Source organism: Chinchilla lanigera, unplaced genomic scaffold (assembly GCF_000276665.1).
Source record: "Chinchilla lanigera isolate Chin_1 unplaced genomic scaffold, ChiLan1.0 scaffold00010, whole genome shotgun sequence".
NCBI classification, from domain to species: domain Eukaryota; kingdom Metazoa; phylum Chordata; class Mammalia; order Rodentia; family Chinchillidae; genus Chinchilla; species Chinchilla lanigera.
The window spans coordinates 6251282-6269821 of record NW_004955411.1 but is presented as its reverse complement, the minus strand read 5'-3'; the positions used below and the strand labels follow the sequence as shown (position 1 = coordinate 6269821).

General features: G+C 37.1%; 1 protein-coding gene across 1 annotated transcript in view; it reads right to left on the bottom strand.

Annotated features, from left to right (window-relative positions):
• Window positions 1-18540, bottom strand: part of Pkhd1 (polycystic kidney and hepatic disease 1 (autosomal recessive)) — a gene marked incomplete in the record, with an annotated part of 446270 nt that overhangs the window by 164548 nt on the left and 263182 nt on the right. Inside the window, 1 exon segment of the mRNA XM_013510899.1 lies at window positions 8112-8249. Within this exon segment, the coding sequence (XP_013366353.1) occupies window positions 8112-8249 (138 nt within the window).

The following is an 18540-nucleotide window of genomic DNA, read 5'->3' as shown; positions in this document are numbered from 1 at the left end:
TTTAATTTTTCTTTAATAATTAACTAGAAATTCATAAATCTTCCAGAATGTTTGTATCACTGATACACAGGTTTACAAGTTTAAAAAGTACGGTTTAGGAAACACTCATTTGGAGAAGACTATTGATGACTACTTCAAATAAATTAGAAGAACATTTTTAGTAGTACTTTGCTTTAAAATATTTAAGTATAATGTGATGTTTGTGAGTGAATGATATCCCTAGAAAATAAACAGATCTTTTGATTTTTAGTCTCATTTTGAAATACATATTATTTAAAAACAGTGTATTAACCTCATTAGGGACTCTCTAAACATAGAAATGGAATTTCATGCTCTCTGTAGATAAAAAACACGAGGCTTTAAATATAATATTTAAAAGTTGCATCACTTTGCTCTCACTTTTTTATTATAGCAGGCAGTGTAAACAAAATGATATATTGACTACTGATCCACATTAATTTAGAAACCATCTATTTGTAGATAGTTATGTAACACTTCTATTTACACATTAAATGTGTGGATATTTGTATTATTTTCTAATTAGTTAAACTTGAAAGTGGACACTTTTATAAATTTCTTTAATGCAATGTTATTTTTAAACAAACATCGCACACAAGACTCTGACTCTTCAGCGCTCTTGTGGCTTTAGGCTTGAGGATATGTTTTAATCTGTACTTCTCTCAGCTTTGCTCTTATTACTTAATCAGCCAATGAACCTTACAAAAATGTCAGTCTGGAGGCAATAGACTGTGTGTAGACTTTTCTTCTTCTTTAGGACTGAGAAAGTCACAATCATGGAAGCAATCAAAGAAACTTCCATGCACCCAGTACTTCATTTTCTGACAGTCCACGGTGTGTGCTAATGAAGACCTTCGGCTCCTGGCTACAAAGACAGACAGACCTGACAAATAACCATCACTGGCCCTGAAAAACAAAATGTGACAAGATTTAGGACAAAACTCCAAGTTTTTAGTATAATTACCGGGAAGCTAGGCAGTTCATCACATGACCTACTTACGACAAGCCAAAGATACAGTGAACTGCAGTGCTCCCAATTATAACCATGGGTACATGTGTCTTGCTGACTTAGAGATTAAGGAAGGTTCTATTAAGTTTTAAGTATAAATCCGAACATATAATATATACATTTATTTGGATAAAATTATATAAATTTATATTTATTATTATATTTATCATTATTATATATATTTATATAATTTTATCCAAATATTGTTTGTATAAATGTGATATTGTTTTATATTTATATCATATATTTTGTATTATTATGTTCATAACACATTACAGGAAGTGTTATTACTAGTTATTCATCTCTAAAATCTTACTATGCAATTTTAATGCTGCAAGACTAGAAGTCTCCAATGAGTGGAATATTTGGGTCAATATCATACTAGCGTCACCGACATACAGGACAGCAGAGGGTATACACTGAGGCATAGGGACAATAGTTCATCTAAGCAGAGACAGAAAGGAGGAGGATGGATTTAGACAGCAATCCGTGCAGCAAAAAAAGAAAAACATATGTACTCCAAATAATCAACGATTCAATGTGTATTGATCAACCTTTCAGTTGAGGGTTTTTTAATCAGTCCTAGACAGACTTTGAACCTTGAGTTTGCATGTGTAGAAAATCACCAACTTCTTCAATATGCTATTATACTTGCGTTCTTCCTTTCATGCAGGAGATAAACATATTGCAGTCATTTAAACATTAACACTGTAATTCCTTCCTCACAGATGTAATAATTTAAGTATGTTAAAAGAGTAAAGCATTGATCTGAGAAACAGAGCCAGAGCTATTCATGTGTAGAAGTATACACTAGACACACACACACTGGCACACACATGCTTGCACATGCATGCCATATTATCAGAAACCTGTCATGTAGTAGGTGCTAAGGCTACACAGAGTGTCCTAAAGAAGTATAACATGTCGTGGAGAGGACGTTTAGGAGAACAGACCTGCAATGAATGCAGCAAGGACACCATAAATGACAATGGACCAGAAAAAAAGATACACTGAAATCTGTTGAAGGGAGGCAGGAAAGGCTTCAGAGTAAAAGTGTTCCTTGGGGAAAGGTCTGTGGACAGAGTATCAAAAGTAGCTAAAGTAGTCTCTAACCTAGGTCTTGTTTTTGAACAAATAAATAGTCGCTCTCAATCTGTTCCCTTACCTGTACAGAAAAGCAGATTATTCACACAGCTGGAGGTTTCCAACATCACATTTATGGATGTCCTATTGGGGAACATTCTCGAAGCAGTAAATTACTTACCATACTAGACTTATAATCCAGGTCCCTAGGATTCCCACATTTATGAAGACCCTGAGCTAATTTCTCTCTTTTTAAAGCTATTCTATGTGATTATTAAGATGTAGCCTTTTTAAACACAATTTTGGTAATTTTTTTTCTTTAATGCTTTGGCAAAAAATACAGTACCGCATATTTTAAAATCCAGCCTACATCACGAAGCTCTTGCTGTTCACAATAAATTCCCTATCATTCGTAATTATTCTGCAGACCCAGTAGTGGCCTTCATGCCTCACCTTTATGCAAAGTGCCTGCCTGACTCTGGACTTCTGTACTAACTTTTCTTCCTGTGTGGAACTCTCTTGTCCAAATCTTTGCAGGCGTAGTTATTTCCTGTCTCTGTGGTCTAAGGTCATATTGCCTCTTTGGGAAGCCTTTACAGATGACCTAACTTACAGTGGCCAATATCTGGACCTCTTTTGGAATCAATCCCTTGCCTAGTTTCCTTAGAACATGTGATGTCATCTACGTATATCCTCTACATTTATATGACTATGAAACTGTGTGCTCCCCCAACAAAAAATTCAAGCAAGTACCTTCCCTGTCATACTCAGCTATAAATATTCCAATTCCTGACACTAAATGGACGTTCAATAAAAGACAAAGGGAAAAAGAGAAGAAGGAAAGGGACAAGTCTATATGAAACTAGAAAATCACCTTATCAGAGGAATAATTTTTCCCTTCTTCATTTTTTAATGTAAAAGCTTGTTCACAAAAGTAATTCTGTGAAGATTTGATGACATCGCTCTTTAACGTGGACAGGTGTTAGCTGTTATCCATGCTATCAAACATCTTCAATGGCCCTTACCAACAATATGTTAAGTCCAAAAAATGAAGTTGCTAAAGAACAGATAGCCTTGCTCTTATTAAAAGTTAGTACCACTAGAAATGAGGTGCATTTTTCTTTCTTCTACACACAAAGTAACATTTTTTTATCAAGAACATGTCAGACATTATAAACAACAAAAAGTCAGAATAGGACAATTTTTTCTCCTTTCTTTGTACTCTATACCATATTTCATACAATTGACCATTTCCTTTTCTTCTAAATATTCTCCTTTGTTTTAAGATATTACTTTTGACTGCTTCATTCTCCTTCTGTCTGTAGGGCAGTTTCTTTTTAATTCTCCTTTCTGATTTCAGCTTCTTCCACCCGTTTAAGGCCGATGCTACTCACAGTTTCAGTTTGATCATTTTCCTCCTCTCCTCAAACACTATTTGGTTAATATCATTCACACTTTTGATCTCACATTCAGGCTAATAACCCCCAGACACACATCCATCTTTAGTGCGGACCTCTCTTGGATTTCTTTTTTAAAAATTTGTTTACTTTTCATATGTTGCCACGTAAAGGTTCCATTGAAATGTAAAGTTGAGCTGTATGAGAGCATGTACCCAAAATTGTTTAAACCATTTCATCAATATTATCTCATTGGACTTTCATAAATCTCTGTGAAATAAGGATTATTGCTATTTCCATTTACAGATAAAGGAAATGAGACATCTTGTTCTTGATACTTTCCCAGGGTCACTAAACTAATGAGTGATGATCAGAGTTCATTACTCATTTCCACACTGACGAAGCTCTTTCAACCTGAAACCTAAATAAATCCTGAACTACTCACGTAAAATAGCTTCTGTATTTTAGTGATTTTTTTTGTTTGTATCAGGAATCAAACTCAGGATCTTGTGCTTGCCAGGTAGGTGCTGTGCCACTAAGCTATATATATCCCCAGCCCATTTGAATGATTTTTAAATATCAGTATCTTTCTAATTCAATCTTTCCTGGCTAATTCTATTAGCTTCACTTGATCAGTTCTGATTTCTTTCCTCAAACACCTCAGTAGCTTTTCCCTTTAACCTGTGCTCCTTCTAATATATTCCTCCCACTGCTGAGAGTGACCTTTCCAGTCACAAACATGGAACATCCTCACCGAAAACTATCTAGTGTCTATCCACTGCTTTCATGAGCAGAGTTTGTAAGGCAAAGAAACTTCATCTGCCACCACTATTACGTGCAGACATACGTATATTTACAATTTCCTGAAAGGCGTTACCCTGATCTACAAATACATACCTTTTCAGATACCTTCCTTTATCTTTAGACCCTCTCCTGGTTAAAAAATATGATTCATCTAATTGCTTTTTACCTTTGTGTCTCAACTCTTATTGAAGTCTCTGGAATTAGGGTTCACAGTTTCTATTTTTGCACCTTCTGTATCTCCACAGTACTTGACACAGGGTAGGCACTGAGTAAACACAGGATGAAGGACAGACACACGACTGGGATACTTTATGCTTATCTCTAGTGTTCTATCAGACTAAGGAGACAAGCACTGAACAAAGAACGAAATTGAGTTTGGCATTTGTGATTCCACTGTAGCCCTTTAAGCAAAGCTTTGATCTTGCATTTCCTTCTAACTATAGCATCCATGATTCTATTCTACTAAAAGTCAACCGATGATACCTTGTGCTAGCACCAGTTGCCCCCAAAGCAGGACCACCTAGAAATATAATTCTGCACTCTGGGGAATTAGATCAAATGGCATCAGATAGCAGACACAGTCTGGCAGCCCTCCACGCCAGTGTCCACATCTATTAAGTTTGTTTACTAACTAGTCACATTATCTATTTCATGTTGGGATTTCTTTAGGGTGTGGTAAAATTGGACAGATGGGTTGAAAGCCTTCCTTCAGGCATAATGCACATAGTATTGGGCAGATGGGTTCCAATGAGCAAGCTCCAGGCTTAGAAAACATGGCTACAACACAAAGAGAAAGAAACTACCCTTATGTAACAATGTGTAAAAATATAGTTAGAAATAGAGAAATTTAAAAATAAGATTTGAAATACATAAAGCAAAACTGGAAAATCATACAGTGTTTTTCCCTGTAAAGGTCCAGACTTTTAGGACACAAGTTAAACACTTGTGTTTAATAAGGGATCCCACAAACCTAAAAATAACTTTTTAAAAAGATCAACCTTAGCAATAAAACATGCCAACCTGAAAAAAGTTTTCTAGGAACCAAACAGGGCCCAGTTTCATTAAATATTTCTATAAACAAGCCAGGTGAGAATCTTATAGAATATTAAACAACTGTGCAAAGAGGACTAATTTGGGTGGAAAGAGTCAAATATCTAAAAATATTTCCCAAATGTGCACAGACATACTGAAATAACCAAATGGTGAAATAAGTATTATACTAAGTTCACCTGAAGCCCAGGAGGAAATAAAATAAACCCTACACAAGTGCGAAACATGGAGATACCAAATGGAGGCTCTACACAGAAGATTAGGAATTAGAATTGAAATGTAGCTGGCAGGAGTAACAGCATGTCATTACTGGAAAAAGTCAACTGAAGCTTTGCTTGTATTAACAGGAAAATCGTATCTGTGCAGGTAGCTGGGAGCCAGGGTGTGCTGGAGAGCTCCTGCTGACACCTTCCTTTCCATACTCCGTGTTCCTCTGCCCTGCTGATCGCCCCACGATTCCCACATCCATACACAGCACAAGATGGAGGGCGCTCTTCCTCTGACCTCCAGTCGGGTGTGATCACGTGGTAGCAGGAGACAGGAGAGAGGCCAGGGTGTCCACTGAAGAGGTCGTTCCACAGTTGACTGAGTCCTGGCCATGCCGAAAGTCATACCACTACCTCGCAATCATCTGCACTCAGCCCTTCCTCCCCCACCTCTGGATTTCCATAACAACTTCTTTTCCTCTCTCCTTCACAGCAAAGGGTGGTAGGGATACTCTGCATTGTTAGCCTTAGGTATCCCCCAACCCCTTTGGATGTTTTGTAAATAGTTCCTTTACTTAAGTCTCCTCAAACTGTCCTATTTGTATGACACCTATTTTATGTGTGGATCCCAGCTAATAAACATACATTTATGATATATCTGCCATATGCCAAGCACTCACTATGAGCTGTTGCATGTAATGATTTTAATATGCCTCTGAGGGGGGTTCTACTGTTATCTGGCATGTGTCATAGATAAAGAAGTGGAGGCATCTGTAGGGTGACTTAGCTGAAGTGGGTGCTCAGTGTGCATTTGGTCCCAAGTTGTCTGACTTCAGTCCTGCGCTGGTAGCCACTATGCCCTGCTCACTCTGTTCAGGATAGGTCAGGTCCCACCTCAGAACACATCTTTCACCTTGATTTTTTACAGTCAGAGAAATTGAAACAAATATGTGTTTACTGACAGCCTAGGAAGAATGGAAGGTTGTCATAAATGTGAGAAATGTGTAGAATGTGAAAATTTTCGCCGTCTTTCTGGAAAACAATTTGGCAACAAGTAAGAAGGACCTGTAAAACTTTCTCTGAACCTTGGGCTCAGCACTCCCACTTATAAAAGTCTACCCCAAGGTAATGAAGATATCAACAGTGACAGTTTCTAGGATGTTCATTGGTGAGGGAGTTACATGGATAAAATGTGAAATAATCTAATGTTTAACAATAGAAAAATGGTTAAATTAATCGCTGTACACCTATGTCTATGTATACATTCACATACATACTGTGAAATATCAAAACTATTAAAATTGTGTCTTTAATGAGCTTGAGAGATTCTCGCATTGTTAATATGCTAACCAAAGATTGTCAAACTACGGACTCCATGTTTTGAGCTGTACATATGTGCATGTGTATGTGTACATATATATCTAGGAAAAATGATTTTGAAACAAAACAACAAAATATTAACTGTGGTTATATTTACATTTAGAAATGTGTGTAATCATTTTTCTGCATAAGTTTCTAAAATTGCTAATTGTATATAATATACTGGAAACACAAAATTTAAAACCAACAGTAGATAACTATGAACTATTGTTAAAATAATAAGAATTACAATATAATACCTGAAAAAAAGGACATTTGAGATAGTGTGGCTAGAAAACTGTGGAGAGGGCTTTATATTTTATCTTGGAAGGCTCAAAAGGAACCTAAAGCTACAGAAACTAAAGGGACATTTGGTTAATAAAAGGAGAATTCTGATGAGATTTTAGTCAATGGAAGCAAGTTGCCTCTAAAGTTTTTAATTTTGCTATCACTGCAAGGATTCAGAAGTTGATCATAATTTTCAGGAATCTTTTTATAATCATGTGTGCTCCATACAGATTGTTAAGCATAGGATTCTGTCACACTGGAGATGATAAAATGTAGATGAAAACAGACAATGAAGTCTAATTATTTCCTTCTCATCAGAGGTTTCTTTTCTGGGACAAGGTATTATTGTTTCTGAGAATTCTTTTTTAATCTTTTCCTTTGCAGACAAAGTAGAATGGCTTGCAACACTGAAAGGTAGTTCCTTTGGGAGCAGGACATATATATTTCCAACATTTATACTTATTGCCCACAATCGTTCCAACTACATAGTCTACTTCTAACACCTCAGGTTTTTATTTCTCTTTTTTGCTGCAGTTGTTATTTTGTTATTGTTGTTTAAAGTAAGGAAGCCGACATACCAAATCTGGTTAATACACCACTCCAGATCCAATCCAACTTGCACATCTGGGGCCTCGGGAGCATATCTCACTTCCTAGCTGGATATCCTCCTACCACTTACTATGTTTTCTAGCCAGTCCACTAACTACCTGTAAATAAAATGAGTGACAAAAGCCACCTCTATCCATCTCTAAAGCTTTCTAGTAAACTCCCTGCTTGCCCTAACCCTCCCCACCTCTGTTAACTAAGCAACCATGTGATGTTACCCTTCCTTCCCCAAAATCCATCCTCATGGAGCTCTATTCCCATTGTGCTTTAAATCCTTGTGCCTTTACTCACCCACTTTCAGCTCCCCTCCTGCAATGACCAGGCATGCCACACTCAGAACATTGCTCCTGTCCACAGGGAATTCCAGAGTCCCCAGCACATAAAGGCCCTTGAGGAGTGGAAGATCAGTATCCACGAGAACAGTCTTGTCTGCAAAAGAAAAGGAAATTGCTCAGTTGTATACCTAAAACAAGAATCACCTTCTCTCTTCTAGTGATTTTTCCTCGGGTTCTCCTGGGAATTCAGGAGCTGCTAACATTGCAGCCTACGCTAGGACACGTGCAGCAACTGGAATAAATAGTCTGCCAGAGGCAAGGTCTTATTTAAAAGACCATGATTGCTAAGTGTTGCCTTTGCTTAATACAACGATTATCACAGCCAGAAGGCGTGGCTTATGCCACCAGCCCACAGCACTGCAAGCTTCCTACTCTTTGTCCCTTCCCTTCATTTTTGGCTCTAGTTTCAGGAAGGTACAAGACATTGGTCTCTGAAGACAGGTAAATCCTAGCCTTACTACTTAATATATGTGTAAACTAATAGCTCTCTCTGTATCTCAGTGATGTCTTCTGTGAAATGGGAATAAAAATACTTCATTCATTCATAAGATTTAGGGAAGGGTGAAATTAGTTAATGGATCTAAACTAATTAATGTTTATATAACACTAGCAAGCCTCCTGCAATTCTCTAATCCCCTGTGTGAGGCAAAGGACACGGTGCGTGCTCTGTAAGGGCCACACGAGCTTATGGCTGGTACTGCTGCCTGGTTTTTTGGCATGCTAATACAGCTCATTGACAGTTTAAAAACATAATTCTTCATCTCTCCCTTCAGAAAAGCCATTTCCATAAAATTTAAAAGAAAGAATCATAGCTTTTGCCTGAAATTAACAATAAAGTAATATATAAATAAAACCTCTCAACTAAAACAGTAAATATTTCGTGTATGCTGAAGTATTAAGTGTTATTTTCTGGAGCTTAGGGGTAATTCTGCATAAATTAAAGACATCAAGTAAATGTTTCTGCTTAAATTGTAAGTACATAATCACTGACATATGTAAAGATTTTTAAGGCACTCTTGTTAACAGAGTCTAATTTCTCATCCCAGGAAACAACACACCCTGCTGTTCTAAAGGACTTGTCCAAGCAAATTAATTTTGCATGAGTTGCCTTTCCTAGCCCTTACCTGCTTCCCTAGTTATAAGGCTAACCATGAATCATGCAACAGAGACCGAGGACTGTAATTTTCCTCTTGGAGTCCATAAGAGTCTAGTTTCTAGTCTCTTTCCATCACTATGAATTATAGCCAATCAAATGTAAGCAGAGGGCTTGGTGTAGCCAATGAGGAGATTGGGAGTGGCTTAATATCAGAGGCCAAACTCAGCTTGCATCCTAATGGACCAGAGGTGGTGTGGATGATACTGGGCCAGGACCGTACTTTCAGAACTACTCTGTGTCCAAGAGAGAGGACAGAGAGAGAGAGAGAGGCGCAACTCGTTCTTCAAACGCCAGTGACACCCTCATAATATTTACTTCAGAGCACAAAAATGCATCATCCAAATCACATACATACATTACTGTGTATAACACACCAACTCTTACTGGGCTGGTGGACAGTGTAATTACGTTTTCCTCTCCAAGTGTTACAGAATGAGGCTATTCACTTTTCATATCCCCCACACTTGTAATATAAAGATACTAAATAAATGTCGTACACATCTCTTGAGTTTGGTCCCCTACATAATTTAAATTACAGAATGCATCATTGACTGATAATGGAGGATCGGACTAAATAAATAATATGTATCTCTATGTCATCTCTGGTACTCTTCAAAGCATTCAAACGAAAGAGTGACATAGCAGAGAGAATGTTCTAGGTTTGGCACACAATTCATGGGATTTTGGTTTCAAGATAAAAAGCCATGTAAAGCAAACACTTTTAAAAGGAAGAGTTTTATAAACATGGACTTTTCTATTCCAAACTATGGTCCATTCCACCAATTCTGAGCTATTAAACTTGATTGCACAAAACAATAGAATTGATTCAATAAACGCTTTCTGTCACCCACATGGCCCCCCACACACAATAGTAAGTGCTTTAAACATGCTTCTGAGCTAAAATATGATTGTTTAAATTTGCCTCTCTGTCTTTATCATGTATCCTTCCTGGAAAAAGTTTGTTTCTTCTTAACTGCTCTATCCACTCCAAATGTACCACAGATTTCTCAGCAGTTTGGGAGATAAACCACCATGACTGCATAAGGACAGGAGCCACAGCTGGCCATCCCCACTTCTGTGTTCTCAGGACCACAGGTGATGAACCATACCTAGCCTACAGGAGTGCGAAAAAAGAGCAGCAAGCAAAACATACACAGATACATACAATCCAGTGGCTCTCAGAGAAAGACAGTAGGAGAAAGGTAAAAGTGGAAACATCATTCTTCCTCATTTTGATGCCATACTGTTCGCTTTTAAATTTCCTGGATTCATCTATGCGTCTGTTTTGTTGTTCTTCCTCTTCTCCCAGCACATGCCCAGTCTGATAAAGTGGTGGGCAATCATCCCACCCTCAGATAAAGACAAGTAAACAAAATAAGTACCATGTGCCAGTGTTGGAATGATTCTATGGCCTTCAGTTATATGAAGGTTGCTACTGTCTTCATCTCCAGCTACTTCAAATTGCACTCTATCGATGGGTCTGTTACACCACAATCTGCCAACGTTAAATAAATGTATCCCCTATAAAACATTTTATAAGGGGATTCTCCTTGTAATCCCAACAATAAAGATTACAATAACACAAGCAGAAGAACTCACACTGATGGAGTCCCCAGCGCAGACCAGCTGCCAGCACAGATTGACCACTTCTCAGCTATGATGACAGCTGTTGGGGTGTTCTTGGTATTCTAGGTGTGAATTGGGAGCAATATGCCACATTCCCCAACAATATGAGTTAATTCCAATAAAATGTGGGAGGAATTGATGTCTGACTTTCCTCTACAAGTAGGATCCTTTCGGTAAAATTACTCAACACATTTCATAGGAATCACTCAGGAATCATTATGAACCCACTTCACAAACATTAAGGATGGAACACTCCTAATTGAACTGCGGCCCAGTGCTTTCCACTTTGCCCCCACTTGGCCATGGCTCTCCCACCGCACTCTGTCAATGACCAATCTATCCTCCTTGAGAGAATGAGCCCCGGCATATGGAGGGAACCATCTGGAATTTCTGTGGCTCAATGGGAGGCCTATAGGGGAGCTGATCTGGAAAGAGGCTCCAAAAAGAATTAATGAGTTGCAGATGTAATTAAAGACTGGTTCCCCCCAAAGGGGCCCAGGACCAGCCATGGGGTGGTGCTTCTTGGTTCCGAATTACATCCTCTTCTCACTAGTTCATCCATCAGGCTCTAAACACCCACCATCCTTATCCCAGCCTCCTTGCCAAGAAATGTACGGTTTTGTTCCTGCAAGTGTTCTATTGTAACAATTAGAAAGATAAAGCTTCAGAAAAACATCAGAAAATTAATGCTAAGAAGAACCCCTGCAGTTTCCCCATTCTCCAAATGTAATAGCAAGAACAACAACAAAAGCAAAAGGAAAAAAACAACAAAGAAGATCTAGCCTTTTAAGTGCTTTAGCTACCCATCAGACTAGAAAACCTGACCTAAATCAAAAGACAGAGATCTCTGACAAAAGGCTGGCACTTCTTTGGTATTAGCAATAATTTGACAGCTATAGTTACAAAGTGCCCCATGTAGTTTCAACACTAGATTTAAACTCATTTTCTTTTGAAGCAAAGTTTGGGAATCAAGCTCACTATTGTAGCATTCCAAGAGTCTGACACTTGTCTTAATCCTGTAGAAATGAGAACAAGGGCAAAGGGCGCAGATCCTGGGAATAATGATGGGGTCACAGAAATAATTTAGAGGAGGCAGAGCCACTGTGTGTGTGCTATTCACTGTGTCAGGCCCCATGACTTAGGTGGTAAAGACAGTTTCCACTACAAGCCAGCCATTGTCAGAAAGACAGCCTGCACCAAGTTAGAATACAGTTGAGACTTCTGGGGAAGACCTCTGGCGTGCAGAGGCAGAGCAGGACATACAAGGACCGTTTGTAGGTTGCTATTTTCCTGCACCTTCCATATTAATGGTTTCTTTCTACATTTGGTCTTGGCTGCAATACTTCCCTAGAAATAAATATGTGAACCGAAGGAAAAGTGAGTTTTAATGCCCGTTAAATCACTATTAGCTGATCTAACCATCCTTTTTAAAAAGAGAAGAACATTTGTAGCTTAAAAGTGACTACCTGAAATATTTTTACTGTACCTTTTACACAATGATTTGTAGTGTTTTCTTTCCTTTACAGTCTTATTTACTTTTTGGAGAATCTAATGATTCACTCAAACAGTTTATCATAATTTACATATATGGCTAATATGCCAGAGAAATGGGCTCCATAAATTGTGGAAGCTGTCACGTGTAACTCATTCACAGGGATGAAAGGTTAACATGATTATAAATTAGTGTCAAGTAGACTAATTTACTGAAATGAAGGTATTTGGTTCCCAAGTTTTCCTTCCTTGGTGAAAAAAAATGAGCCAAAATAGCGTTGGAAGTTAAGGGTGCAGTCTTTCCATAACTGAGCTCCTTTCAGAGACCTGCAAACATTATAGCCTTCCTTTGTCATCAAATCCGCACAGGTGGGTTTTTATTCTATTTTGCATACCATTTTTTTCAAACTGGTCTTAAAAATAGGCAGAAGAGACAGTTTTCAAAGTGCCCAGAGGCACAAGATTCAACACTGAAAGTCAGTTTCCAAAAACCTTCACAAAGAACCATCTGCCACCCACTTACCTGGCATGTTGTAGTGTGTGTGTGTGTGTGTGTGTGTGTGTGTGTGTGTGTGTGTGTGTGTAGAGAGAGAGAGAGAAAGAGAGGATGAAAACAGAGCAACCCTCCTCACTTACCCAAGAGGAAGAGACCCACTGAACCTTGTGTGATAAATTGTTATTTCACCTTCTGCATGCACTCTCTGTGTCTTTCTCAACCACATACAGACATGCATAATTTGCATAGTAGAATCAACACTCTAAATTATGATATTTTAATTGATCAATAAAATGTTTAACATACAATGTTTATCCCTTCCTCTAGTCTATACCATCTGTTCTTCAAAAATATTTTGAATCTATTTAGTAGGAAGGTTTTTAAGTAAAATTACCAACTTTATCAGATCAATCCACTGCATCCCAAACTCTAAAAAGAAAATGTCAGAAAGCATTGTTATTTTCACACAAATAGAGAGGAGCCTGCTCCTTCTCTGTTATCAGGCTTGCTTTGCTTTCCATCTCCAGGTAGAGCTTGTTGCTTTACTCTCCATAAGACCTCAAAGATTTCAGAGCAGCTGAGTGCTGCCTTTTGAAACTAGATGTGTATTGCTTTGCTCTCCGAGATAGGTTAAGTCTCAAGAGTGAAGGAAAAAACCTAAAACACCTAAACTCTATATTGCCCAGAAAACCTAAAAATTAAGAATATGTATTCTTCTATGCTTGAGTTAAAATGTCAAACTTTGGCTTTATCCACATAATTCTATTACATGGGCTCAACATTAATGAATCCAGACTGATCTGCTATTTGAGAATAAAATTCCCATCCAACCCTAATGGTGAATATGTGAATAAGTTTATATAGGTGACAAGGCTTAGACTGGTAACTCTCAACTGATCCAATTATTAGATTTTTACATGTTATAATTTGCGTGAAAGCCAAACCAGGTATCAACCTGATCTCCTAAGTGGGTTTTCATTTTTATTTGTTTTCTTAAAAAACATTGAGACCAACTCATGATAAATTAATATATTATTGCACTTCAACCCTGACAAAAAAAATATGAAGTGATAGTCCCTGAATGAAGCTTTTTGGGCCAAGGTCTGTGCAACAAACATTGTATTCAATAAGTTTATTTCCCCCATAAGCTCTTTTCTTAAAAATAAATCATCTCCTTTTACTTCTGCTTGACAATAGAAAAGGCAGTAAGTCTGGCAAACTGTGAGATTCTTTTCTATTTCTTTGATATTATTGAAAATTTAAATTTTCAATTGTTTCTTCTGTCTGGAAAAAAACCAAAACATGATTAAACTCCTTAAAGATAAATACATGTATCTATTTGTTTTTAAAATAATATATAGTTATTTTATAAATACATAATTGATGCTTGAGTGATCTTCGAATACACTACCTAATAAAGATTGAACAAACACTACATATTTAATGTATTAGCTCAATTTTATAATTTCTGTGCACAGCAGTCTATATGTTATGCTCCTAAGTTTGTATAGTGCTTATAGTCTATATAAATACAAAATAATTTCTGTAGAAGTGTTCAATGCCTTTAATATTTTCATGCTTTCCATGTTTTTGGAGTGTCTGTGACATATGTGTCTGTGATTTTCAATAAGCCACATGTATTCAACACAAAGTAGGATTATCAAGATCAATTCCATTCTGCTTGAATTCTAATACTGTGCCAGAGATGATGAAGTTTCATAGAATTCTAATTCATAGTTTTAAGAAGTCTAAGAATACTATCCACATTCTGTAATGTCTGCACAATGTCCGGGTACTCTAAAATATCTCCATACTGCCTTGCCAAGATACGAAAGTCCTTATCCTTGTAGTCAATGCCTCTTTTTAATCCAGTGTCTAGAATTCTCCAAGAGAATACAGAGCTGCCTGGGTTCACGAACTCAATTCTCTCCATGATTCTGGAAGCAAACCGAAGTGGAAGAGGACTGAATCAAATTTCCCCATCAAGTCGACACTGGACCAAACCACTGAGTTTGATTTGTTCCTCATCCAACTCAGCTTGCAACCAGAATTGTAGAGAGAATCAAGTTTGTGAACTGAGGCACTGCTGCAGCGTATAAAGCAAAGCCTTACAAGTGACCACAACTTTGTTCATTCATGCATTCAGCACATTTCAAGAGCCTTGTCAAGACACTGCAATGTGTGACAAAAAATTATTAGTTAAAATAAAGGCACCTTTATATACAGGAGTAGATATAGTGATAAGATTGATCCGGTTGATGGAAAGAAATAGTAGACTTGAAGCCTTTTTGACATTTCTTGTGATGCAGTAATCAGAATTAACCATGGCAAGGTCCAGGCCATATTTCAAAACAAGAAAAGCTGTCTCTGTTTCTCCTGTCCTTCTAGTGCTCAGCCATGTCTGAGAATTGATGCTTAGTTTTCTCATAACTTCCACTGACCAGAATCCCCTAATACCCTATCCACCTACACCCCACACATATCCAAGGCGCTAAGTAATTTCACAGTTTCAGCCATTTCTTAATTGTGTTCCTGTTCCTTCCAGTGTATGCTCACTGGTACATGGAAATATTTCATGGACTCAGTAGTAAAGATCAGATGAAATAAAGCACATTCAACTATTAGCTATTACCTCTTTCTTCTGTCAAACATGTGTTACTCCACTGTTGGCTACACAAAAGAGACACAGACCCAACCCTTGTGAAGGATGTTTTTATGAAGGAAATGGATGTTAAACATAATCGCATAAATTAAAAAAGGCACAAACTGTACAAATTTGTAGAAAGGGAAATATATAGTCCTACTAGCATAATAGTGAAGGACCAAGCATTAAAAAGCTGAGTCCTAAAGTACGAGTAGCAGTAATCTGGCTTAAAGGGACAGGAGATAGGGAAAGTGAGAAGTGGAAAAAAACTCTATATATTCAAAAGAATGCGAAGCTGCAGGAGCAACTGGACTGCAGTATTCATAGGAGAGCACTGGGGATGAAAGCTGACAGAGTTGGCAGAGCAGAGGTCAGGTGGGACTCGGACAGCTATGCAATAATAATAAGCAAACCAGGAATGCTCAGCGTAGAAAACAATGGGGTCCATTAAAAAGTTCCAAACAGAAATGCATGAGGTCAAAAGTATGGGCAGTAGAACCAACCAGTGTAAAGACAGAGTGTCAGATCTTGAGGACGGTGCTGTAAACAATGATCAATTCATGAGAGATACTTTAAAACCATCAGGAGAACATAAAAAGGGACCAATTTTAGTATATGTGCTGTGGAAGTTAGCACAAAAAAAGGGATCCAATAGTTGCTAGAATACTAGCAACTCAATGAAGACACAAAGGAGACTAATGTAAGAGTAATTATAATTAATGAAAAATCAGAAGACAGTATAAAGGACATATTACCTGTTTACAGAAGTAATAACAGAAAATACTTCAGGCATGGAGGAAGAATTTAACATATACATACATGAAACATATAGAAATCCTAATACTCATGATAAAAAAAATCTTAGTGCCACATAATTAATTAAAATACCAGAAATCCAACATAGTGACAGAATCCTGAGGGCTGCGAAAGAAAAGCAAGGAACCATCTATAAAGGAAAAGCCATCAGTATTATTACAGACTTCTTAACACAAACATTAAAGGCAAGGAGAGCTTCAAATCAAGTTTTGAGCAACAAAAATATTTAAACCCAGACCATTAAATCCTACAAAAATATCTTTCAAAATCAATGAAGATATAAGATATTTCTATGGTAAAGAAAACCTAAAAAAATTCATAACCACCAAACCAACATTCCAAAAAATTCTCAAGAATATCCTAGAAGCTAATGATACCAAAAGGTTCAGTAAAATGAATCTAGCAGGTAGGAGACCAATTAAATAGAAGGGAAAGAAAGCAGAACAGCAACAGGAAAAGAATACAATGGCGGATATTAGTCAACACCCACCAGTGATAAATATCAATGTAAATGGACTTATTCACTAATCAAAAGACAGAGATGAGCGGAATGGATCAAGAAACAAAATGCAGTATTATGCTTCATTCAAGAAACATATTTGAGACAAAAAGTAATTCATAGACCAAAAATCAAAGAATAGGAAACAATATTCCATGCAACTGGAACCCCAAAAGGAGCATGAGTAGCCATCCTATGCTCAAAGTGGATTTTAAGCCATAGGTAATCAAAACTAAATTACATATTAGACAACAGAACTATTCAGCAAGAACAGATAACAATTATAAACATATATGCACCAAACCCTGGGTACCCAACTGTATAAAACAAACACTCATAGACATAAAAGGTCAGACGAATACAAAATAAAACCAATACCCCAATACCTCACTCTCACAAATAAATACTGAAATAAAAAATCAATAATGATATATCAGAGTTGAATAAACCTTTTAACAAATGGATTTAATAGATATATACCCAACAACAATAACTTATGCATTCTTTTCAGCAGCTCATAATACTTTTCCCAAAATTTATCATGCACTAGTTAATAAACCATTCCTAAGTAAATGCAAAAAAATTTTTATTGTGTATATTTTCAGATCACAGCAATTAAATAATAGACTCTTGAATAATCAATGGGTCACAGAGGAAATTAAAGAAGAGTTAAAATTGGTCCTAGAATTAAATGATAATGCCAGTACAACACACCTGCATTTATGGGACAATAAAACCAGTCCTATGAAGGAAGTTTATAGCCTTTGAATGCACATTAGGAAAACAGAAAAAGGTGAAACAAATGACCTTATGGTCCTAGACAAATAAAAGCAATACAATTCCAGAGCTTATACAAGGGAGGAAATTATAAAGATCAGAGAAGAAATCATTGAAATGCAGACTACAACTATACAAAGAAAAATGAATCAAAGAGCTGCTTCTTTGAAAGGATAAACAAAATAGACAAAACTTTAGCCAACCTTACCAAAAAAGGAAAGAAGACAAATCAATGTAATTAGATATAGAGCATCACAACAAAAAACCATCAAAATCCAGAAAATTATTAACAATTACTTCACAAACATACATGCTCAGGAAGTGGCAAATTCCAAAGAAATAGAGAGATTCCTAAACACATATGAATTACCAACACTGAACCAAGAAAACTTGAAAATAGTGAACAATTTGATAACAGGAAATGAAATTGAAGCAGTTATAAAAACCCTACCAAGAAAAGACCAGGACCTGATGGAATCACAGACAAATTCTACAAGATCTTCAGTGAACATGCAACACCAATATGCCTCAAACTCATTAATGAAACTGAGAGGGAAGGAGTGCTTCCAAAATCATTTTTAGAAGCTACTTGTATCCTGATTCCCTAAATGGGACAAGCATCCAACCAAAGAACCAGAGGCTATTCTCTCTAGTGACCATAGATGCAAAAATCCTTAACAAGATACTGGCAAACAGAATGCCACAAATCATCAAAAAGATCACACACCGTGACCAACTAGGTTTCATCCCAGGGATTCAAGGATGGTTCAACACATGTAAATCAATAAATGTAAGCCATCACACAAACAGCAGTAAGAACAAAAATCACATGATCATCTCAGTAGGACAGAAATAGCCTTTGACAAAATCCAATGTAAAT